Genomic DNA, 22333 nt, shown 5'->3' with positions numbered 1-22333 from the left:
GCTAGAAACATTGCAGATGGCATCAGAGCAATAAGGGAGCGCATTGTCGTAGAGGTCTGTCAGGATTCAGCCTTGGCTTGGAGAGAGAGCAGAAGCTATTGGAGGGAAATTAGAAGTCATTGGAGGGTGTTGATACAGAGGAGTGTAATCCAGTTTATATACTCTGGCCTGCCTTGTAAGGAATCTCTGTAGCTGATATACTGAGAGTAAGCCTAGAAGAGTAAGAGCAAGAGCAGGGAGATCAGCTAGGAGGCTATGGCCATCATCAAGGTGAGAGATTACGCTCTGCTAATGCAGAGCAATGGGGAGACGTGGGAAGAAGTGACCGGAGTCACTGAGGGTGGACTTAGAAAGCTGTCATAATCTTCAGGCCAGTGATCTTCTGAGGATGTATGACTATATAATATATGTATGTTCTGTGTGTGCTGACTTACTTTAGTCGTGTCCGACTCTTTTGCCGCCCCATGGACTGTAGCCTTCCAGGCTCCTCTGTCTGTGGGATTCTCCAGGCAAGAATGCTGGAGTGGGTTGCCATGCCGTCCTCCAGGGGATCTTTCCAACCCGGGGATTGAACCCACATCTCCTGTGTCTCCTGCATTGGCAGGCGTATTCTTTACCACTGGTACCACCTGGGAAGCCCAGTATACATATAGACATACACACGGGGCTTCCCGTGTGGTAAAGAATCAGTGATTTAACAAAAAAATCCACCTGCCAATGCAGAAGACATAGGAGACTTGAGTTTGATCCCTGGGTCAGGAAGATCCCCTGGAGGAGGAAATCGCAACCTGCTCTAGTATTCTTGCCGAGATAATCCCATTGTCAGAGGAGTCTAGTGGGCTACAGTCCATGGGGTCGCAAAGAGTCAGACACGATTTTAGCAACTGAGTATACACACGCAGTCAGTGAAAGGTAAAGCCTTACAATACTGTGAACTAACTTACGGTATTTCTCTCTCCATAGGTGAAGTTTACATTCTATCAAGTAGTAAAAGTATGACCCAGACTCACAATGGAAAACTCTATAAAATTATTGATCCCAAAAGGTGAGTTTTTTTTAATATTCTATTAAGTCAAGTAATATTCTCTTAAGTTATTCCAGTGCATTCAAATTAGTGATGGAATTGCAATTAGCACTCAAAGATGAACATTTCTGCCCTGTCCATCTGCTGAGTGCTCTCCTGAGAGACCCTCAGCTCCAGTCTCTAAAACTTAGACTTCAATACCCTGACCTTCAAAAGTGTTATTTTGGTCATGTACATAGCCATAGCATCCTTGTAGTCAGCAGAGAGCTGCTGACTACAGGGTCGGCTGGCTACAGTCCATGGGGTCGCAAAGAGTTGGACACAACTGAGCAACTGAGCATGCTCACACGCAAGGAAAGTTTTTTTGGCAGTTCAGCATCGAAGCCTTGTTTCACACTATCTGGAAGCTCACAGCTTCTGTGACCAAACAAATGAAAACTACAGAAGTATTTTGTTGTTGCTTCAGCAAAAGGAAGATGTGAATGTTTTCATCCTTTAGAGAATATAATTATCCCTCCCCTGCTACCCTCAACCCACCTAACCCAACTTCAGCACACACTCAACTTTCAAATTATCTTGGGTCATCACGAATCAGTTGTTAATTTCATGGATAAAATCAGAACTCTCAGAAGCCACTAAAATTACATACTGTCAAATAGATTTTAGGTGTAAGTTTAGAAACAATTATTGCAGGACTTCAGTATACTCATGTATATGACCACTGGAGAACCAGTTGTGGTCAGACTGTAGCTTCACAGTGCTATGAATTTTTAATCCTTTTTTTTTTTTTCCAAACTTTTTACTGAAGCGTGTATTCAGAAAAGGCCCCAAATCATAAGCATACAGTATGACAGTTTTTCACGAGTGACACACACTGTAACCAGCACCCAGAAGAAGGGATGGAAGGATACAGGTGGCCTGAAGACCCCTCATTTCTATTTCCAGTTACCTCCCCTGCCAAGAGCAATCATCCTGTGACCTCTAACAGCATAGATTAGCTTCTCCCATTTTTGAACTTCCCAGGTGGCACAACGGTAAGGAATCCACCTGCCAATGCAGATGACTCAGGTTCGATCTCACATGGGTGGGCATGATCCCCTGGAGGAGGAAATGGCCACCCACTCCAGTAATCTTGCCTAGGAAATCCTATGGACAGAGGAGTCCGGTAGGCTATAATCCATGGTGTCTCACAGAGTTGGTATATGACTAACTGACCTAGCACATTTTTGAACTTTGTATAAGTGGAATCGTATAAGATGTACTCAGTTGTTTCTGGTTTCTTTCGCCCAACATTATCTGTATTTATCTGAGATTTATGTGTATTAAAATGCTACTATGTGAGTGAATTTCTAATTCTTTCTGTGCTAAGTTAACCTCATGAGCCCATGTGCAAATTGAAATCCCCAAATTTCAAGTCTCTTTTAGGAGAAAAACATTCCAATAATCCAAAAAGTTTACTAAAAGCATTCATTTAATTCCCCTTTAAAAATATTTGTAGGTTATAAATTGGGTATGTTTTTCTGAAAAAAATCACTGACTAACAAATGGAGGTTCTTGTTCTTTTTCCATCCCAGAAAGCATTCATTGCCTTTCCTGAGAAAAATACAGGTTGACGTTGGTGTTGCAGAACAAAAAGGAATAATCAATGCTAAATGGTCTGTGATAGAGGACATCATATATCCCCATCTGTCACACAGCGATGATGATAGCTTTCCTTCTCTATTTAACAGTATGCATTTTCTTTCACGATAAGAGAAGTACCCATCTACACACTGTAAGGGTTCTCTTCCTCCTTGAGTGTCCTTCATGCGAAGCAAACTAACGAATGAAAAAAAAAAATCAGAAATCAGACACCTTGGTGATTATTGAAGTTGGCGATATTAAGAACAAACATCAAACCAATGTTAATTCATGAACTAGCAGCCTTCTAATGATTCAGAATGCAGTCTAGGGCTTCACTCAGATCAATGCCATTCGTTTTGAAATAGCCATTGTTATTCCATTATGATTGTCAAAGTTGATACGCCTTTGCAAGCTTTCTGCTGTATTACTCATTCTTGATCCTCACAGAAAGGTTTCTCTCCTCCTATGGATTGTTTAGTCTGCTGGTGGTGAGTTGAGGTGAATGTTACACCTTCAGTCCATTATTAGTGTCTAATTACCAGGGTTGCTGTGAGGGGCCTTGGCTCTGCGATCTCGGGGCCTCCTCTCGTAGGGTGGTCTCAGAGTGACATACCTCAAAAGCCTGACTTTTCACTGTGGTGCCTGTTTCTGGTGAGTCCTGTCACGTGTGGGGCCAGGGTTAAGAGGTGTGTTTGGCTTTGAGGAGGTGGGGGGGATTAACAGAGTCCCAGAGACACCGTCCTTGTACACAGGCCTAGGCATACATTTCAAAATTAAACGGACTGTAAGAAAACAAATGTTTTCATAAACACTTGTTGGGAGCCGCATGCTGTTTCGATTTGGATGCCAGCGTTTATTATTATAGTAGTTCTCCCGACACGAGTGGAAGTTCTGTATAAGCAGACACTTTAGTATATGTGAATGGGGCTATTTTGGAAACAAGAGCAAATTACTACCCTCACAGTGTTAATAGAATGTCTGCTTCAGGGCACAACTGCTTTTCTAAAACACTTAAGGGAGAATTTGAAGAAAGAGCCTCATCAACCAAAAAAAAGAAGAAGAAGAATCCACAGACATTTCTTGTTACAACAAATATCTCATTCCAATTAAAATCTTAGATTAACTGTATTCTTGTGGAGGAACCCCAGACTTGTTCGAATAATGTTTTCAGAATAAATTTCAAGTATCAGTTGACTCATGGCCTTAAAAGAGGAGAACAATAAATCATAGAAATCTTATATTCTGTATCATGTCATAGAAGTTCCATTCTCATACACCATAAGATTTATGTTTTCTCTCTTTTTTCGTGCACACACACACACCAAAATGAAGCTTGTAGACACAGCAGTGGAAGGAGAGGAGAAGGTGGGATGAATTGAGACAGTAGCATCGACATATATACAGTACCGTGTCTGAAACAGAGAGCTCGTGGAAAGCTGCTGTACAGCACAGGGAGCTCAGCTGAGTGCTCTGACATGATCTAGAAGGGTGGGAGGGAAAGGAGGCTCACCAGGGAGGGGCTATGTGAACACATGTAGCTTATTCACATTTGTTGTACTGCAGAAGCCAATACAACATTGTAAAGCAATTTTCCTCCAATTAAAAATAATTTTTAAAAAAGAAGATGCAGGAATTTATAAACCATATGCCATATTCTTGGGTCATTTTGATAAGATCAGATGAGGTCCCAGCATTACCACTTCCATCTGTAAGGACAGTCTGGTCTCAGGCTATCTGTTGTTTGAGCGCTCAGTCGCTCAGGGGTGTCCGACTCTCTGTGACCCGTGGACTGCAGGCCACCAGGCTCCTCTGTCCATGGAATTCTCCAGGCAAGAATACTGGAGTGGGTTGCCATTTTCTCCTCCAGGGGATCTTCTCGACCCAGGGATCAAACCCATGTCTTCCACGTCTCCTGAATTGCAGGCAGATTCTTTACCCACTGAGCGACCTGGGAAGCCCTCAGCCTATATATTACTTAACTATTGACATAAATGTAAAATCCTTTACAGTGGGCATCCTTCTCAGAAAGGATGGTTTGATACCTTATTATAAAAAACACAAATGCCATTGTAATCAAAGGAAACTTCCATGAGAATACAACCAGCTTTCTCTACAGCTTAACTAGGACATAAGAGATTTTAAGGGAAAAGCAGAAAAGAGATGAACGTTGCCACCATCTTAGCATGGGAATACCTTCAGAGATAGAAAAATTAAGTCTCATGGCGGAGTGGAGTTAGGATTGAATCAATGCCAACCTCCCAGTTTACTGGCCCACCTCACTAGGTCCCCTGAAGCCTCGAGTATTGGGTTCTGCGTACCCTGGTCTGGGACTCCTTCAGCCAGCATATCAATGCATAGAGCACAGGAACTGGGCCATCATTTTAGTTTCATTTAGTAGTGCCCCCAGAGGCTGGTTAAGATGTTGATCCTGGCAGGCCCAGTAGTCAGATGATCTTGTCTCTGAATCTTGGAATGCGGATGCGACCGCACTGTGCTCCTCTGCCTGGCTGTCAAGTGCAGGTGGACATTCTGCTTCCGCCTCGCAGAGCTCTGTGAAGATAATGTAATGGATTTAAAGCCTGTGCTATTCTTCAGTACCATTGGTGTTCATTCCATGCACTCAAGAATTATTTCAGGTGATTGATCTCACAGCTTTTTGAGGTTGTTTTAGTGCCAAAATTGGGGTCAAGATGTCCACAGAGTTTTAAAGAACTCTTTGCAACCCCATGGACCTTAGCCCACCAGGATCCTCTGTCCATGGAGTTCTCCAGGCAAGCATACTGGAGTGGGTTGCCATTCCCTTCTCTAGGGGATTTTCCTGACACAGGTATTGAACCCAGGTCTCCTGTATTTTAGGCGTGTTCTTTACTGTCTGAGTCAGCAGGGAAAGAACTCTGAGTCTAGTTTTCAATTGTTCAACTCATGTCTTAGAGGCTTGTTCTTTGTTAAATCTTTTCAGAATCACACAAGTGCTCCTGAGGAGTGGAAATGGAAGAATTCTAACAGAGTTATGAATTTACCAAGCTTCATTTTTATAGAATGCAAATCTTTTCACACTATTGAAAAAGATTCTTTAATTTTTGTTTCAGATGAACTGAAACTAAAGGCCCTTTTTTGACCTGGAAATATTTCTAGGGTTATTTCTCCAGGAATTTGTAAAACAAAATCATTCTTAAACATACTAAGTTAATTACCATATACCGTCTTTCTCTGTTTTAACACCTTGCTTATCTATTATACCCACTCAAATCACACAGCCCATTCCCTTAAAAGGTCTATCAATTAACTGCAAATTCCCAGCTTCAGAGCTTATTTTACAGAAACATCCTATCTCCAGACTCCTGTATGACCAATATCAAAAACTGCCCTCATGCCTAAACCAGGGTGTCTAAGTATTTATGGTTTTACTGTTCGTATACCAGCTGCTAAAAGAAAAACTATGACTTTTATCTTGCAATCACTCCAAATTCACCTAAACCCTTTCTGTTTAAGGACTGTTGCTGCTAGTAACAATAGTCTGCAATGTTCTTCTGTTTAGGTATGGGTTATTTGGAAGTCTGGAAACTAATAAATATGGTGGTATTAATATTAAAAAAAAAAAAAACCTGCTCTTCTGTCTCCTCCCCACTATGCCCCCACTCACTGTTCTTTGTTTACTTTTTTCTTAATATCTTCATCCTACTCCTTAGTATGCTGGATGCTGAAGAGTGCTTTTTTTTTTTTCCCACAAAAAAAAAATCACTTCATGAGAGGAAATTGGTTCTGTTTATCCTCCGCATATGTCTCAGGGAGCTGGCAGGCAGCTCTGCCATCCTAAAGAAAGCCGTGCATAATGGAGAGGGTTTAGCCCAATAAGCCAGTCTAGTCCCAATTCATCAGTCGGAGTTTTATGCAAGTGGCCTCCCTAGGTTGATAAATCCCCACAGTGCCTGTTGACCCAGCTGCCAAGTCCTCTTGCTGCGGGCGGTGTTTTCAGGCCACCCTGACGGTAATACAAACTGTTTAGCAGCTCCATTGACCTCTCAGCTATTAACAGGGACACAGGCTCGACGAGGGACTAGTTTTCAAACATGACAGAATTTCTTAACACTAGAGGTCATGAACAAGTATATGCCTTATAAAAATCCATTCAGCATGGTGGATTTGAAGTCAAAAAGACAAGGGAAGCATGGTCCACATTTTTGCTATGGTTTTTCTACATTCCCAATCACCAAAAATGGCATACACTTATGTGCCCGCTTACATTTTATTCTTAATATGCTATAGCTTATGTTGTGGTGCACAATATTTTTAGCTAACAAATCCTTCCTAAATTGCCAGAAGCATATGAAAATTTAAAGATATATTACAAAAGAATGGGATGAGATAAACTTTTAATGAATGGATGAGAATGCATACATAATATATTGTCTAAGGATAACTGGAATTTTATTCATTCTTTACCAAGACTTGTTGTATGTGTATATATGTACACAGACATACTTAAAGACACTCAAATAGTCCATATACGTCTATGTAGCACCATCACCTATTTCAAGATACATACAAAATATTATATCATAAATTATTAAAATTTTTTATTGAAATGACCCTGTTATTTTAAAAGCCTATACTATAAGACTTCTTATATTTAGATCCTATTTCCTGAAGATGTCACATGTGACTACAGTATTCGAGGGAATTTTCTGCTTTATATTAATTATATAGTCTTCCTTAAACTATTAATTTTGAATGTTGGTATATCAGTTCCTAGAGTAATTGTACAGATTGCTATGAAAACTTGATTGAATTGCCACTTACAAGTGGCATTTGTTAAAAAGGCAGAAAATGGAGAATGCTGCCGCTAAGTCACTTCAGTCGTGTCCGACTCTGTGTGACCCCATAGACGGCAGCCCACCAGGCTCCCCCATCCCTGGGATTCTCCAGGCAACACTGGAGTGGGTTGCCATTTCTTTCTCCAATGCATGAAAGTAAAAAGTGAAAGTGAAGTCACTCAGTCGTGTCCGACCCTCAGCGACCCCATGGACTGTAGCCTACCAGGCTCCTCCGTGCATGGGATTTTCCAGGCAGGAGTACTGGAGTGGGGTGCCATTGCCTTCTCCGAAAATGGAGAATATGAGTAGCTAAAAATATAGTCTTCAAAAAGAGACTCATTTGTTGAGTCAAAAACTTTTAAAAGCATTTCTTTTTTTGTTTATTTTGTTAATAATTTATTTTTTATTGAAGGATAATTAAAGCATTTCTTTTCAATATCCATGTTTCTTCCCTGCCTGGGAAAATGGTGGAAATCTGTTACCAGACCTTCTGAATATCATACTTTTATTGTAAGACAGTATACCATCAGATATTGCAGTTCTTGAGATAAAGACAGATTTAATCTTGCATGGAACAGCCACATAAATTTGTAAAAAATGCTTTCTAGAGGAAGATGCGCTTTCTAAAGACACATATTGTACCCTAGTATCATTTTTTTTAACTAATTCACTTTACTTGATTAAAAAAACTGTTGCTTAAATGCCTCATTTTTATCAATATTGACAAGTGAATTGAAAGGTGTAACATCAAAATTTGAAAATTTGTCATCCTGATAGTCTTCAAAGAGAATTTAAGCTGACATTTTTGTGCTATTTTAAAGGATAGAAACTTGTTCCAAATCTTACTTCCCACTTAAAACATTGGTCACCAGTGTTTCTTATTTAGTGTCTAATATTTTATCACTTATGGCTTATAAGTTATGTTTTTAAGTTAAAAAAATTTATTTTGGACATAAAATTCTGAACAGAATTTGATTCCTTCTTTATATTAGGGTGCAATTGCATTGACTTTATTGAACCCTAATTTTTCAGTTTTTATTTTCTATCAGAGTAAGTCTAGTTATACAAGATTGAATCATGAGATTTAATGAGTCTGCAGGTATCTTTGGCTTGTCTCCTGTGTGCAAGGTATTGTATTATGTATTATGAAAGTGAAGTGAAAGTGAAAGTTTCTCAGTCGTGTTCGACTTTTTGTGACCCCATGATCTATACAGTCCATGGAATTCTCCAGGCCAGATTACTGGAGTGGGTAGCCTTTCCCTTCTCCAGGGGATCTTCCCAACCCAGGGATCAAACCCAGGTCTCCTGCATTGCAGGCAGATTCTTTACCAGCTGAGCCACCAGAGAAGCCCAAGAATATACTAGAGTGGGTAGCCTCCATTATGCGTTATGAAGGGATAATATACATGAGAATTTAGTCCTTTTCTCTAAGGAGCTTATTTTTGTCTTAAATCAAGAGATTGCACACATTGTCTAAAACATTAGCAATGTTCTCAGAGATAAATATTGCCACTCTGGAACAACAAAATTATGTCAAAACATGGTAAGTTATAAATTGCCAAATTAATGGTCCAGAAGGCAATAGGTACCAAGGTGAGTAAAACTCACCATAATTTGGCTTCCTGGTCCAGTCTGTTCTGCTATGCTGTGATTTACTTTCAGACTAATTCACTCACCTATAAGAAAAAAGGATGGTTGCGTAACATGGAAATTATGTAGCTTTCCAAGCAACTAAAGCCAGAATGACAAGAGGATCAAGGCCTCAGCCTGACTTGTCCAGGCAGAAGGAGCCTCCCCAGTTGAGTTAAAACAAGAAAGAAGCATGGCGCTGAGTTCCCCCACCCAACCCCAGGGCCATTGCATGGCTCTTCGCAGGTTTCACTTCCTCCTGAGATCAAAGCCTCACTTCTGTGGTTTTTGGTTTTGTGTGTGTGTATGTTTTAATTAATTTTTATTGGAGTATGCTGCTGCTTCAGTCATGTCCGACTGTGTGATCCCAAGGACTGTAGCCTGCCAAGCTCCTCTTTCCATGGGATTCTCTAGGCAAGAGTACTAGAGTGGGTTGCCATGCCCTCCAGATCTTCCCAACCCAGGCATCAAACCCGGGTCTCCTGCATTGCAGACAGATTCTTTACCATTGAGCCACCAGGGAAGCAGTTGCTTTATAATGTGTTAGCTTCTGCCGTGCATCAAAGTGAGTCAGCCGTGCGTATGTATGTATGCCTCCCTTTTGGACTTCCTTCCCACATAGGTCACCTCAGTGCATTAAGTAGAGTTCCCTGTGGTGTACACCAGGTTCTCATTAGTTACCTATTTTATACTTGCATGCTCAGTCACTCAGTCGTATCTGACTCTGCGTGACCCCATGGACAGTGGCCCAGGCTTCTCTGTCCGTGGGATTTTTCAGGCAAGAATACTGAACAGTGTGGGTTGCCATTTCCTCCTCCAGGGGATCTTCCCAACCCAGGGATTGAACCCATGTCGCCTGACTCTCCTGCCTTGGCAGGTGGATTCTTTACCACTGAGCCACCTGGGAAACCTACTATTTTATACACAGTATCAATAGCGTACGTGTATGTCAGTCCCAGTCTCCAAATTCCTCCCACCTCTCTCCTTTCCCTTTTGGTATCCATATATTTGTTCTCTACATCTGTGTCTCTATTTATGCTTTGCAAATAATATCATGTACACCATTTTCTAGATTCCACATTTATGCATTAATATACGATATTTTCTGTGCTTCTCATCTCCCCTGAGTGAATCTCTCCTCCACCTGCAGGTGATCTCTGGTATCCCTGGGATACCCTCTCCATGGCACCACATTTTACTTTTGTTAGTGCTTTAGGTACAGAGTTGCATAGATCTTGAGGAGTCTGCCCCAGCTCTATTTTTCCTATAAACCTTATTTTTATTATACAAGATTTTTCAGGAACAAGTCCACTGAGTTAAAGTGAAATGCCTGTTTTTCTAATAATTATAGTAGACCAGTTTCTGAATTAAAGACATAACAAAAATAGTACAAGAAACACCTAAGGCAATTTAATAAAACTGGACTTTGTTTCTCCCTAAAAGCAAACAACCTTATCTAGTTTCATTAGTCATTTCTCCTAGGTTTTCCTTTCAAGGAAATATATACCTTTTCATTTCCTAATTTCCCCCTGGAAATACATGCATTGAGTTAAGCTGATAAAGTTGAATGAAGGCAATTCACACACCCTTTTAGATACTTGTGTATCTTGCTGGTGGTGTTTGGATAGGAGGTTAATAAAGGGCCTGAAATACAGTGCCTAGCTCCCATTGTTCCTGAAGAGGACCAGTTGAGTAAAAATCTATGCTAGAAAAGAATTCCAGATTATCTTGACTTAGGCTGTATGAGAGTTATTTCATATTTTCATCCATGTTCTAATCTTCTAAACTTGGGAGTAACAAGGTCAGCCCTATCTCATGAGGATAAAGTTGAATGTGAAATTACTGAAAGGTGTAAGTGGCTTCGATATCTGCTTTTATTCGGTTTGTATCTTTAACCATTGAACAAAACTGAGGAGGTATTTGTGAACTCTCTAATAATTTCATTAACACTACCGCACAACAGCAGTCTTTTCACACGAAAGTAATGCTCAAAATCTTTCAAGCTAGGCTTCCACAGTGTGTGAACTTGAGAACTTCCAGATGTACAAGCTGGATTTAGAAAAGGCAGAGGAACTAGAGATTACATTGCCAACATCTGTTGGATCATAGAAAAAGCTAGAGAATTCCAGAAAAACATCTGCTTCAGTGACTATGCTAAAGCCTTTGACAGTGTAGATCACAACAAACTGGAAAATTCTTAAAGAGATGGGAATACCAGACCACCTCACCTGCCTCCTGCAAAACCTGCATGCAGGTCAAGAAGCCACAGTTAGAACTGGACATGGAACAACAGACTGGTTCAGAACTGGGAAAGGAGTACATCAAGGCTGTATATTGTCACTCTGCTTATTTAACTCATGTGCAGAGTACATCACGTGAAATGCCAGGCTGGATGAAGCACAAGCCGGAATCAAGGTTGCTGGGAGAAATATCAATAACCTCAGATATGCAAATGACACCACACTTATGGCAGAGAGTGAAGAAGAACTAAAGAGCCTCTTGATGAAAGTGAAAGAGAAGAGTGGAAAAGTTGGCTTAAAACTCAACATTCAGAAAACTAAGACCATGGCATCTGGTCCCATCACTTCATGGCAAATAGATGGGGAAACAATGGAAACAGTGAGAGATTTTATTTTGGGAGGTTCCAAAATCACTGCGGCCATGAAATTAAAAGATGCTTGCTCCTTGGAAGAAAAGCTATGACCAACCTAGGCAGCATATTAAAAAGCAGAGACATTACTTCACCAACAAAGGCCCATCTAGTCAAACATATGATTTTTCCAGTAGTCATGTATGGATGGGAGAGTTGGACTATAAAGAAAACTGAAGAATTGCTGCTTTTGACCTGTGTTATTGGAGAAGACTCTTGAGAGTCCGTTGGACTGCAAGGAGATCCAACCAGTCCATCCTAGAGGAAATCAGTCCTGAATATTCATTGGAAGGACTGATGCTGAAGCTAAAACTCCAATACTTGAGCCACCTGATGCGAAGAACTGACTCATTGGGAAAGCCCTTGATGCTGGGGAAGATTGAAGGCAAGAGGAGAAAGGGACGACAGAAGATGAGATGGTTGGATGGTATCACCAACTCTATGGACGTGAGTTTGAGTAAGCTCCGGGAGTTGGTGATGGACAGGATAGCCATGGGGCCGCAAAGAGTCAGAGACATTGAGCAACTGCACTGATGTATGGATGTGAGAGCTGGACAATAAAAAAGGCTGAGCACTGAAGAATTGATGCCTTTGAACTGTGGTGCTGGAGAAGACTATTCAGAGTCCCTTGGACAGCAAGGAAATCAAACCAGTCAATCCTAAAGGGAATCAACCCTGACTATTCATCGGAAGGACTGAAGCTGAAGCTGAAGCTCCAATACTTTGGCCATCTGATTCGAAGATCCAACTCATTGGAAAAGACCCTGATGCTGGGAAAGACTGAAGGCAGGAGGAGAAGGGGATGATAGAAGATGAGATGGTTGAATGGCATCACTGATTCAATAGACATGAGTTTGAGCAAAGGTGAAGACAGGGAGATGGTGAAGGACAGGGAAGACTGGGGTGCTGCAGTCCATGGGGTTGCAAAGAGTCAGACACAACTGAGTAACTGAACGACAATAGCACTAGGCAGTCCAACAAATATTGTTATATTAATGCATATATGTAGAATCTAGAAAAATGGTATAGATGATCTTATCTGCCAAGCAGAAATAGCGACACAGACATAGATAACAAAGGAGTGGGCACTGTGGGGGAACAAATGTGTGGACAGACTGTGGACACTCCTGTGTCTAAGTGATCATGTGCTCAGCAGTTAAGTCACGGACCTTAGAATAAAGTCAACCTTCCCTGGTGGCTGAGGGTAGAGTGTCTGCCCGCAATGCGGGAGACCTGGATTCAATCCCTGGGTCGGGAAGATCCCCTGGAGAAGGAAAAGGCAACCCCCTCTGGTACTGGAAAATCCCATGGACAGAGAAGCCTGGTAGGCTACAGTCCATGGAGTCTCAAAGAGTTGGACACAACTGAGCGACTTCACTTTCGCTTGGCCCCAGAGCAAAGAGCCCAAGCCTAGCCCTGCTCTTCAGTGCCTTTCAGAACAGAAAAATGAGAAATTTTGAGAACAGAAAAATGCAGTGGTTTGAGAAATAAGGTAGAGCACTGGTTTTCCCATTCTAAATTTGAATTATAGAAATATACAGTACAAATTAATAATGTTTAATAAGATCAACAATGTATGTAACTTCAGAGGTATTCTTAAATTTGTTTTCTTTTCCTTCATTCCAGTATCAGGGTTTACGGAGGACGTACATAAAAAGATTTTTCTAAGTGGCCTACATGTGATATAATATCAAAGAAGGCATTCCTTAAGAAGGAAATGAAAGCAAGTAGCTCTTAAAACATTCAATTTTTTGATAGATCTCAAATGGTACTTGAAAAATGTGGTTAGGAAATGTGTATTGCCCTCTATATAGCCATGAAGTCCTGTGAAACCAGTTTTGCATGATAACACAGAAACAGATTCCATAGTCTCTGTTCTCTGACCTGGAATAGGATTGCATTATGAATATATAAGATTCCTCACAGCCAAATTGAATTTGTATGGTGTATTATCATTTTAACAGGTGCTACAAAATGGTTATATGTAGTCGGAATCCAGGCTTCTACTCCTCATGGGTAAACTGACACCTTGAAAAGAGAAATGTCAACATGAAAAAGAAGAATTTAGTGACCACCCAAACCAAAAAAATTATCCAGACTGAAAATAAACAAAAATTCCTTTGTATGTTGACCTTGGAGAAGGATCCTAAAATGAGTATTTAAAAGATGACACAGTACTAATATACTAGTCCTCATTCCTATGCCTCAAGCTATACAAATGGGAAAATAGTAAAAATCTCACCAATCATGAGAAGTTTTCCATTTTCTTAATTTTTTTTTTTTTTGAGGCAAAAGTGCTGAGTCATGATTTTAGAACCTATGCATGTTTATGGATTATCACCTATGTATCCAAATGCTTGCAGAGTGAGGAGATCATTAAGCCATCAAATCTGGTGGTGCAGGAAGGCTGCCTCCTTGGGCAGAGGTCATATTCCATCTAGTAAAGATTGCAGAATGTTCAGTCCTGGAAGCTCCTGACCACATTAATTTATGGCCCCCCATTAATCACCATTGCCTGGGAATGGCCCTAAATTAGAAAAGTCCCTCTGTAACTTGACTATGCATGTGAATCTCTTGATAAATTGAGTGAAGTGCAGGCTCTGATTCTATATGTCTGGGAGGGGCCTGAGATTCTACATTTCTGACAAACTCCTAGGTGGTGCTAAGGCTGCTGTTCTGTGTCACAGTGAGTAATGAGGATTTAGACAGTTTTTCCTACCTCATGAGAATTGGAAGAAAACATGAAAATAGTTTGGCGGGAAAAAAAAAAGGGAGCTGCCATTAACTGAAATAGAGAAGCTCCTCCCTCCTTGTAGGAGGATCAGGATTGTGTGCATGCCAAGTCACTTCAGTCATGTCCGACTCTTTGCAAACCTATCAACTGTAGCCTTCTAGGCTCCTCTGTCCATGGGATTCTCCAGGCAAGAATACTGGAGTGGATTGCCATGCCCTCTTCCAGGGGATCTTTCTGACCTAGGAATTGAACCTGAATCTCTTATGTCACCTGCATTAGCAGGTGGCTTCTTTACCAGCAGCACCACTTGGGAAGTCTGAGGGTCAAGACTGAGGTGTGGATATCAGAAGCTCAGTTTGGACTATGTAAATAATGCTGAAGTCACACATACTACAATTCTCCAATTGCAAATACTAGACTAGAAATATTTTCTCTATTCCTCCTTAGAATTTCCATTAGGATCCTTTTTATTATTCCCCATTTTATAATTTTTGGGGTTCAGTGTTAAAGAACCCTTCTACCAATTCAGAAGATACAGGTTTGATCCCTAGATCAGGAAGATCCCTGGAGAAGGAATGGCAACCTACTCCTATATTCTTGCCTGGGAAATCCCTTGGACAAAGGAGCCTGGCAGGCTACACTGCATGGAGTCACAAACAGTCAGACACAACTGAGTGACTAAACAACAACAATTGTATAATTTAATTTTCTACTTTCTATTATAAAGATGACTAGTTGCCAAAAAAAAAAAAGGAAAATAGTTTTGCAAAGGTTTTAGTTGTAAGGGATCACTTTTCCATGTGTCCCAACATGACTGTGGATAAAGGAATAAGGGAATTCCCTGGTGGTCTAGTGGTTAGGACTCTGCTCTCTCACTGTTGAGGGCCTGAGTTTGATCCCCACTCAGGGAAATAAGATTCCACAAGAAAAAAAAAGAGTAAGACGGTTCTTACATCACCTCCTAAATCACCTCAAGCAAAACACTGTCTAAGAGAAGCTGAAGAATGAGCACATCTTCTGAAACTTTCAACGATTCAGAATCTTATAAAAGAGTATTACTCGTAATCAGTGTACCTTGTTTTATAATAACATGAATTTAAAATCTGAACCCCTTAAAAAAATTTCAGAATGAACACTTTACTTTTTGTAAAAGACACAATAGATCGGTCTCTGCAGCACTCACTCTGAAGATCAGGCCTGCTAAGACAGATCTTATCCCTGTGCGTCCATACAGATGGATAGAGACTTCCCATTGATTGAGTCAGTCACTTATTAAATTAAAGATCCTAAAATTAAAATCATTCTTTAACCCACTACACAGAGACAGTCACCATTGGCCTTAGCTATTCACAAAAAATCATCATGATATAATGTGTGTTATAAATTACTTGGGTTTCTCAATATTCTCCTTTATTTCAAGAAAGTATCTAAAGCTTTGTACTACTACACAAAATGAATCAAAGTAGATTTCTAAGAAAATGTCTTACATTTCTGAAAACAATGCTTTTATAGATTAGGAAATGTTGGGTAGTTTTCTGTTCTAACCCTTTAGTGTTTCATTATTTGTCATGTGTAAAGGGATTAGGAAATGTTTTTCTAATTAGGAAATTTAAATTAAATTTCTGAGAATTATGGAGAATAACTGTCAACAAATGGACACCATATATTCTTTATTAAAAACCTAAATATCTTCTTAGGTAAGTTTCTGTTTTGAAAGCTATCTCAGACTTCATTCAGTAGATGTAAGGGTCTAAAAGTTTAAAAAATAATTGTTTAAAAGGAGAATACTATTTAAGCAATTCTTATTAAGGCTATATTAAAATGCCCAAATTCCTGGTTCAATAAAAATTAAGAATGAAAAATGAGTTTATCTATCACAGGTATATACTCTAGATTTGTGTTTAGATCCCATGTAGGTGTGTATATGTAAAAATTTTGAAATACGAGATGGTCTATTTCAAGGTGACAATAAAGTTCACATTTACTTCTTCTATTCCCTTTTCTTAATTCTTATTTATTCCATGTAAAGGAAACTTCCTTCTTTCAATGGAAGGAAGAAATGTCCCTAGAACAAAGAGTATGTGTGGAGAAAAGAAATGGTTGAGCTCTCCAACAATCTTTGTCAGGCTTTGTCAAATATATTATTAGAAAAATGAATTTTGATGTGTTGACTTAATTCCCAACTGGAGGAGAAAATAATCTTATCTCTTTATGTCTTGCTTACTTCTTAGCCTGTTGTTTATTTGTTATAATTATAATTAGTGTAAAAATGCTTTATTTAAAGTGAATTTAATTGTGTCTTGGAAGAATTTTTTAAGACTTGAGTTAATTTAGGCAACAGAAGGAAATACAATGAATTTAGTTTTATGCTTATAATATAAAAGTGTAGTGGTACAGTTTTAATCATATGCCTCCCCTAAATTGTCTGTTCCTAATATCATCACTCAACAGAATTTTAAGGAACCAAACACCCTTTTAAAATTACACTCATTTCATTCATTCAGCAGATTTTTAATAAGCATCCTGCATGTGCTATGCACTCTTATGGGTCCTGAAAGGACACAAGAGAAGAGAGGGAATTATTGGTCTTCATGGAATTTATATTCTAGATTTGAAAAAGTTTCTACTGTATGCATTTAGTTCAATAAACATATTGAAATTCCAGGGTCTTTTCCTACCTCCTAGGACTGTAAGTAGTTGAGGAGATAAAATACTTGGGTAGCTTAAATATCATCTTTCTATCGTATCCCTCAACCCTAAATTAATTGTGCCCTCGTCTGTATTCCTGATGACTTCCTATGCCCTCTGTCATAGCAAAGATCCTACTGCCTCACACTTTGGTGTTCGCCTGTCTGCCCCACAGTGGTCTCCATGAGGACCAGGATTCTGTTTTGTCTTTGTCTTCTCCCCATGAAGAGTATAGTGCCTGGCAGTCAGTGGCTGGACTCGAAGAGGACTGCATGTACAGATTTTGCCCTCAGAAAGCTTATATCAATGGGGAAGGGAAAGAAGAACTAGGACTCCTCATTCCTTAAGGAAAGTGAGGTCCAATAAGTGATGGGCTATGTTTGATGTACATTTTCATGTTCAAGGGTTCCCAATAGAATAATAGTTTAAAGGGAAGGGAGGGGCGGATTTTAACATGCTAAGTGAGGAATGTTAGTTGTCAACTTCATAAAAGAATAAAGTTATTTTTGTAGGTAATTAAATAAAAATTTAAGGGAATCATGTTTATATATGACAGCCACACAGTCTTATATAAACTAAACAAGCCCAAGCATGAAGCAATCGCATCTGCAGATAGATAAGCATTTGCTCTATCTTAAGCAAAATTAAAAAAAAAAAAATCAGAATTCCCTCCATAATCTGAGTTTACACACATTTGAATGTTTGGTGAAAATCAATCAAACTGTCTAATTGGAGGATCAGCGGGGAAACAAGGATCAGATATCCTGCCCTGAAAAACCATGCTTGTGAATCCCTGTGCATCCGACTGCCGTATCTGTTCCCAGTGCACGTGGCTCAGTGACCCTATACTTTGCTTCAGACAGGCAACATCTTCTGGTTGTAGCTGTTTGATCGAAGTCATTCTTGATCACATGGTGTCTTGTCTTTAGATTCATCTGCTCAGGTGTAAACCATATAATCAAGTAGCATGTGAGCTATGTTGACTGCACATTTTCCATCGCATGTAACATATTCCTGACACACTGTACTTCTGGGTCTCTTTTCTTGAATAAATTGGAAAGGGCATGAACAAATGAAGTGAAATGAAAATCATTAGTTCACACGTAACATTTGTTCATTAGTAACAAATGAAGTGAAAACGAAAATCAATCATTCGTGTTTGACTCTTAGCAACCCTATGGACTATACAATCCATGGAATTCTCTAGGCCAGAATAGTGGAGTGGGTAGCCTTTCCCCTCTCCAGGGCATCTTTCCAACCCAGGGATCGAACCCGTCTCCCACATTACAGGTGGGTTCTTTACCAGCTGAGCCACGAGGGAAACCCAAGAATACTGGAGTGGGTAGCCTAAATTGAACTGGATAAATAGAATCTCAGTTGCCAGGAAAATGTGAACAATACCTGTTCACCAAATATCACTCAGTAAATGTGGTGATCTGTAATTCAGAAGAACATCATTACTTCTGAGAAACTGCTCTTCTGATGGTCAAAATGCCACCATAGTATCTCAAACAAAATAAAAATTTTATGTGAGGGAAAAATTGAGCAGACTTGGGCTATTCAAAATAAGAAGGCAAAGATTTTTCCCTCACTTTCCTTGGCCATTTAATGTTTTCTCCACCATATCACCCTCTGCCCTTACTCCCAGAAAGACTTCTTTGGGGCAGGGAGTGGTGGGGAGAGACAAGGAAGATATTAGTGTGTTCAGAGTGAAAATGTAGAATGTCTTAAGTACCTTCACATAAACTGGACCATTTCTAGATTTAAATAAAAGGGTGAGTAAATCTAAGGGAGTTTTCTGAATTGTCACAATAGTTGCAAAAATCAGTAATTTATTTAAAAAAATTTTTATTTTATATTGGAGTATGGTTGATCATGCGAAGAGTTGACTCATTGGAAAAGACTGATGCTGGGAGGGATTGGGGGCAGGAGGAGAAGGGGACGACAGAGGATGAGATGGCTGGATGGCATCACTGACTCAATGGACGTGAGTCTGAGTGAACTCGGGGAGTTGGTGATGGACAGGGAGGCCTGGCGTGCTTCGATTCATGGGGTCGCAAAGAGCGACTGAACTGAACTGAACGGAACTGATGGTTGATCAACAATGTTGTGTTCATTTCAGGTGTACAGCAAAGGGATTCAGTTCTACATATATATGTATCTATTCTCTTTCAAATTCTTTTCTCATTTAGAATATTGCAGAATATTGAGCAGAATTCCCTGTGCTATCCATTAGGTTCGTATTAGATATCTGTTTTATATATAGCAGTGCATACATGTTCATCCCAAACACTACTTTCAACAGAGAGTGGGTTTTAATTGGAGAGAAGAGCTAAAGAAGTCACTGGATATTTTAAATATGGTTTTGAGTCATTGTAGAAACAGTCTCAGATCAGACCTCAAATTATTATCACAGTTCACATTGCCATGGGGCATAACAAGATAACCTGTCTCAAAAAAACTAAGGCTGCGGGGCCTAATTATTTGCTTCTCTCAGAAAGCTGTATCATTTAGCTCTGTGGTGGTCCTGACCCATAATTATCACCTTCTTTGTTATGGTACTTAAGGACTCCAACTGACTTGGCCTTCTTCATGGTGGTGATTTGACTGGTGATGAAGCGTTTGTTTACATTCCTTCCCTGAAAAGAGCTTTCTCACCACACTGAGGCGCAGGTAGAGGTGACTGATAGCAAAGGGCCATTGCAAATTTTTTCTCAAAGATGAGGTCATGAGCAGTTGGGATCATGCTTCTAGCCTGAACCGCCTTGAAAGATAACCTCTCACTCAAAAACATGAAGACTTATGACAATTTTCTGGAGGCAGCTTGGTCCTTCTTTAAATGATGGCAGTTGTCGAGCAGTTAAAACAAAGTCTCTGACTTTTTAAGTGACAGATACTTTTGTTTGCTACTATTAGCATTCTTTTTCTTTATAGCAGGATAAAGTAAAATTATAAAAATATGTATGTACACATATACACATACGTATATAAAAATCTCTCTATTTAGATCATTTATTGCATAGAGAGTTTAAACTTTGAGTCCAGAAACACACATGTATTATTTATGTCCTTTCAAGACCAGTCATTCTGGGAAAAAGTATCTCAAAAGAAACATGAAAATGAAATAAAAAGCAATTTCAAAGCTTTTTAGGCTACAAGCACTCATTTTAATGACTGCCTTCAGCCCCCTAATATTGCCAAATATCCCTATTTTTTCTCTTCCTAAAAACTTTTGGAAGTGAAGTGAAGTTGCTCAGTCGTGTCCGACCCTTTGCGACCCCATGGACTGTAGCCTATCAGGCTCCTCTGTCCATGGGGTTTTCCAGGCAAGAATACTGGAGTGTGTTGCCATTTCCTTCTCCAGGGATCTTCCCCACCCAGGGATCGAACCCGGGTCTCCCGTATTGTAGGCAGACGCTTTTACCAGCTGAGCCACCAGGGTTAGTTTGGAGTCCTAGAGGAAAAAAAAAAGCTTTAAAATATCCATATATCTTCATTTTTTTAATTGTAATTGCTAGGAATTCTTAGATGCCAAAAAATTGTGTGTGTGCTCAGTTGCTTCAGTCATGTCCCGCTCTTTGTGACCCCATGCACTGCAGCCCACCAGGCTCCTCTGTCCATAGAATTCTCCAGGCAAGAATACTGGTATGGGTTGTTATTTCCTTCTCCAGGGGATCTTCCCCACCCAGGGATCAATCCCGCATCTCACTGCATTCCTGCACTGCAGGCGGATTCTCTACCGCTGAGCCACCAGGGAAGCCCCACCAAAATATTGGTGTAATGTAATTACATTTTTAATCAATGAATCTTGATCGTGATAAAGTTTCTTAACCATGTTTAATGTGTTCCCTTTGATTCAAAACTGGTTATTTTGTTTTCTCATGGGTGTATGTTTTCTTAGAAAGTCGACGACCTTTCTGTCTGAGTGACTTAAAAGAAGAATTTCCATAGAAAGGAAGAGACATGCTTTGTAAGCTACAAAATCACTCGATTTTATCCCAGTGCTGATTTTCAACCAAAATGCACTTTTGATTTTGTCTTTTGATGCAGACCTCTGATGCCTGAGGAATGCAGGGCCGTGGTCCAGCCCGCCCAGACCCTAACATCCGAGTGCTCCCGGCTCTGTCGGAATGGCTACTGCACCCCTACGGGAACGTGCTGCTGCAGTCCCGGCTGGGAAGGGGACTTCTGCAGAATCGGTTAGTATTTCTGTTGTCCCTGGGAAAGAGAGGGCATGGGACAGCCTCTAGGAACTCAAGACCTTACGTTAGTTATTTTTTCTAGAATGATCTAATGTTCAGAGCTGTAGCCATTTACTGAAAAATAGAGCGACCCTATGATCCAACATGCCACTTCAAGTATTTATCTAAAGTAACTGAAAAAAGGACTTCAAAGAGCTATTTCTACTTGCACACCCATGTTTATAGCAACATTATTCACAGTAGCCAAAATATGGAAACAATGTAAGTGACTGTCAATGGGTAAAGAAGATGTTATACACACAGGTGACTATTATTCAGCCGTGTAGGAAATCTTGCCATTCTTGACAACACGGAGATAGACTTTGAGTACAGTATCTTAAGTGAAAAAGCCAGACAGTAGATAAATTCTACATGATATCACGTATATGTGGAATTTGTTTTTTTAAACGTCAAACTCATAAAAACAGAAAAGTGGTTGCCAGGGGCTAGGGGTGGGGGAAATAGGGAGAGGCTGATAAAAGGGCATGAACTTTTCAGCTATAGCATGAAAAGGGGAAATGCCCCAGAGGTCCAGTGCTTAGGACTTCAAACTTCCTGGGTGCTCAGGTTCGATCCCTGCTCCAGGAACTAAGATCCCACAAACCGAGAAGTACAGTCCCCCCACAGAACAAGGCGAATAAGATAAAACTGTAGCCATTTACAGTAACAGTAATGCTCAGCTCGTTTCTGAATTTATACATGAAGACGTTGCCATTTTCCTGATGTAAATAATTCATTTATATAAGTTAGTTATAAAGATAATTGACTTCTTTCACAAAATCAAAAGTGAAAACAGCCCAACCAGATCATCCTTGTAAAAGACCCTGATGCTGGGAAAAATTGAAGACAGGAGGATAAGAGGGTGACAGAGGATGAGATGGCTGGATGGCATCATCGACTCCATGGACGTGAGTCTGAGCAAACTCCTGG

The 22333-nt window shown here is 40.1% G+C and overlaps 1 protein-coding gene across 1 annotated transcript in view; it reads left to right on the top strand.

Moving 5' to 3' along the window:
• Nucleotides 1–22333, top strand: part of HHIP (hedgehog interacting protein) — a 115417-nt gene that overhangs the window by 83534 nt on the left and 9550 nt on the right. The window contains exons 11-12 of the mRNA XM_070769056.1: nt 964–1045; nt 21213–21361. Of these exons, the coding sequence (XP_070625157.1) occupies nt 964–1045; nt 21213–21361 (231 nt within the window). The remainder of the gene's footprint in view (nt 1–963; nt 1046–21212; nt 21362–22333) is intronic.

Source organism: Bos indicus, chromosome 17 (genome assembly GCF_029378745.1).
Source record: "Bos indicus isolate NIAB-ARS_2022 breed Sahiwal x Tharparkar chromosome 17, NIAB-ARS_B.indTharparkar_mat_pri_1.0, whole genome shotgun sequence".
Lineage (NCBI taxonomy): Eukaryota > Metazoa > Chordata > Mammalia > Artiodactyla > Bovidae > Bos > Bos indicus.
Note: the sequence above shows the minus strand (reverse complement) of the source record. Positions and strands in the feature narration are given on the sequence as shown.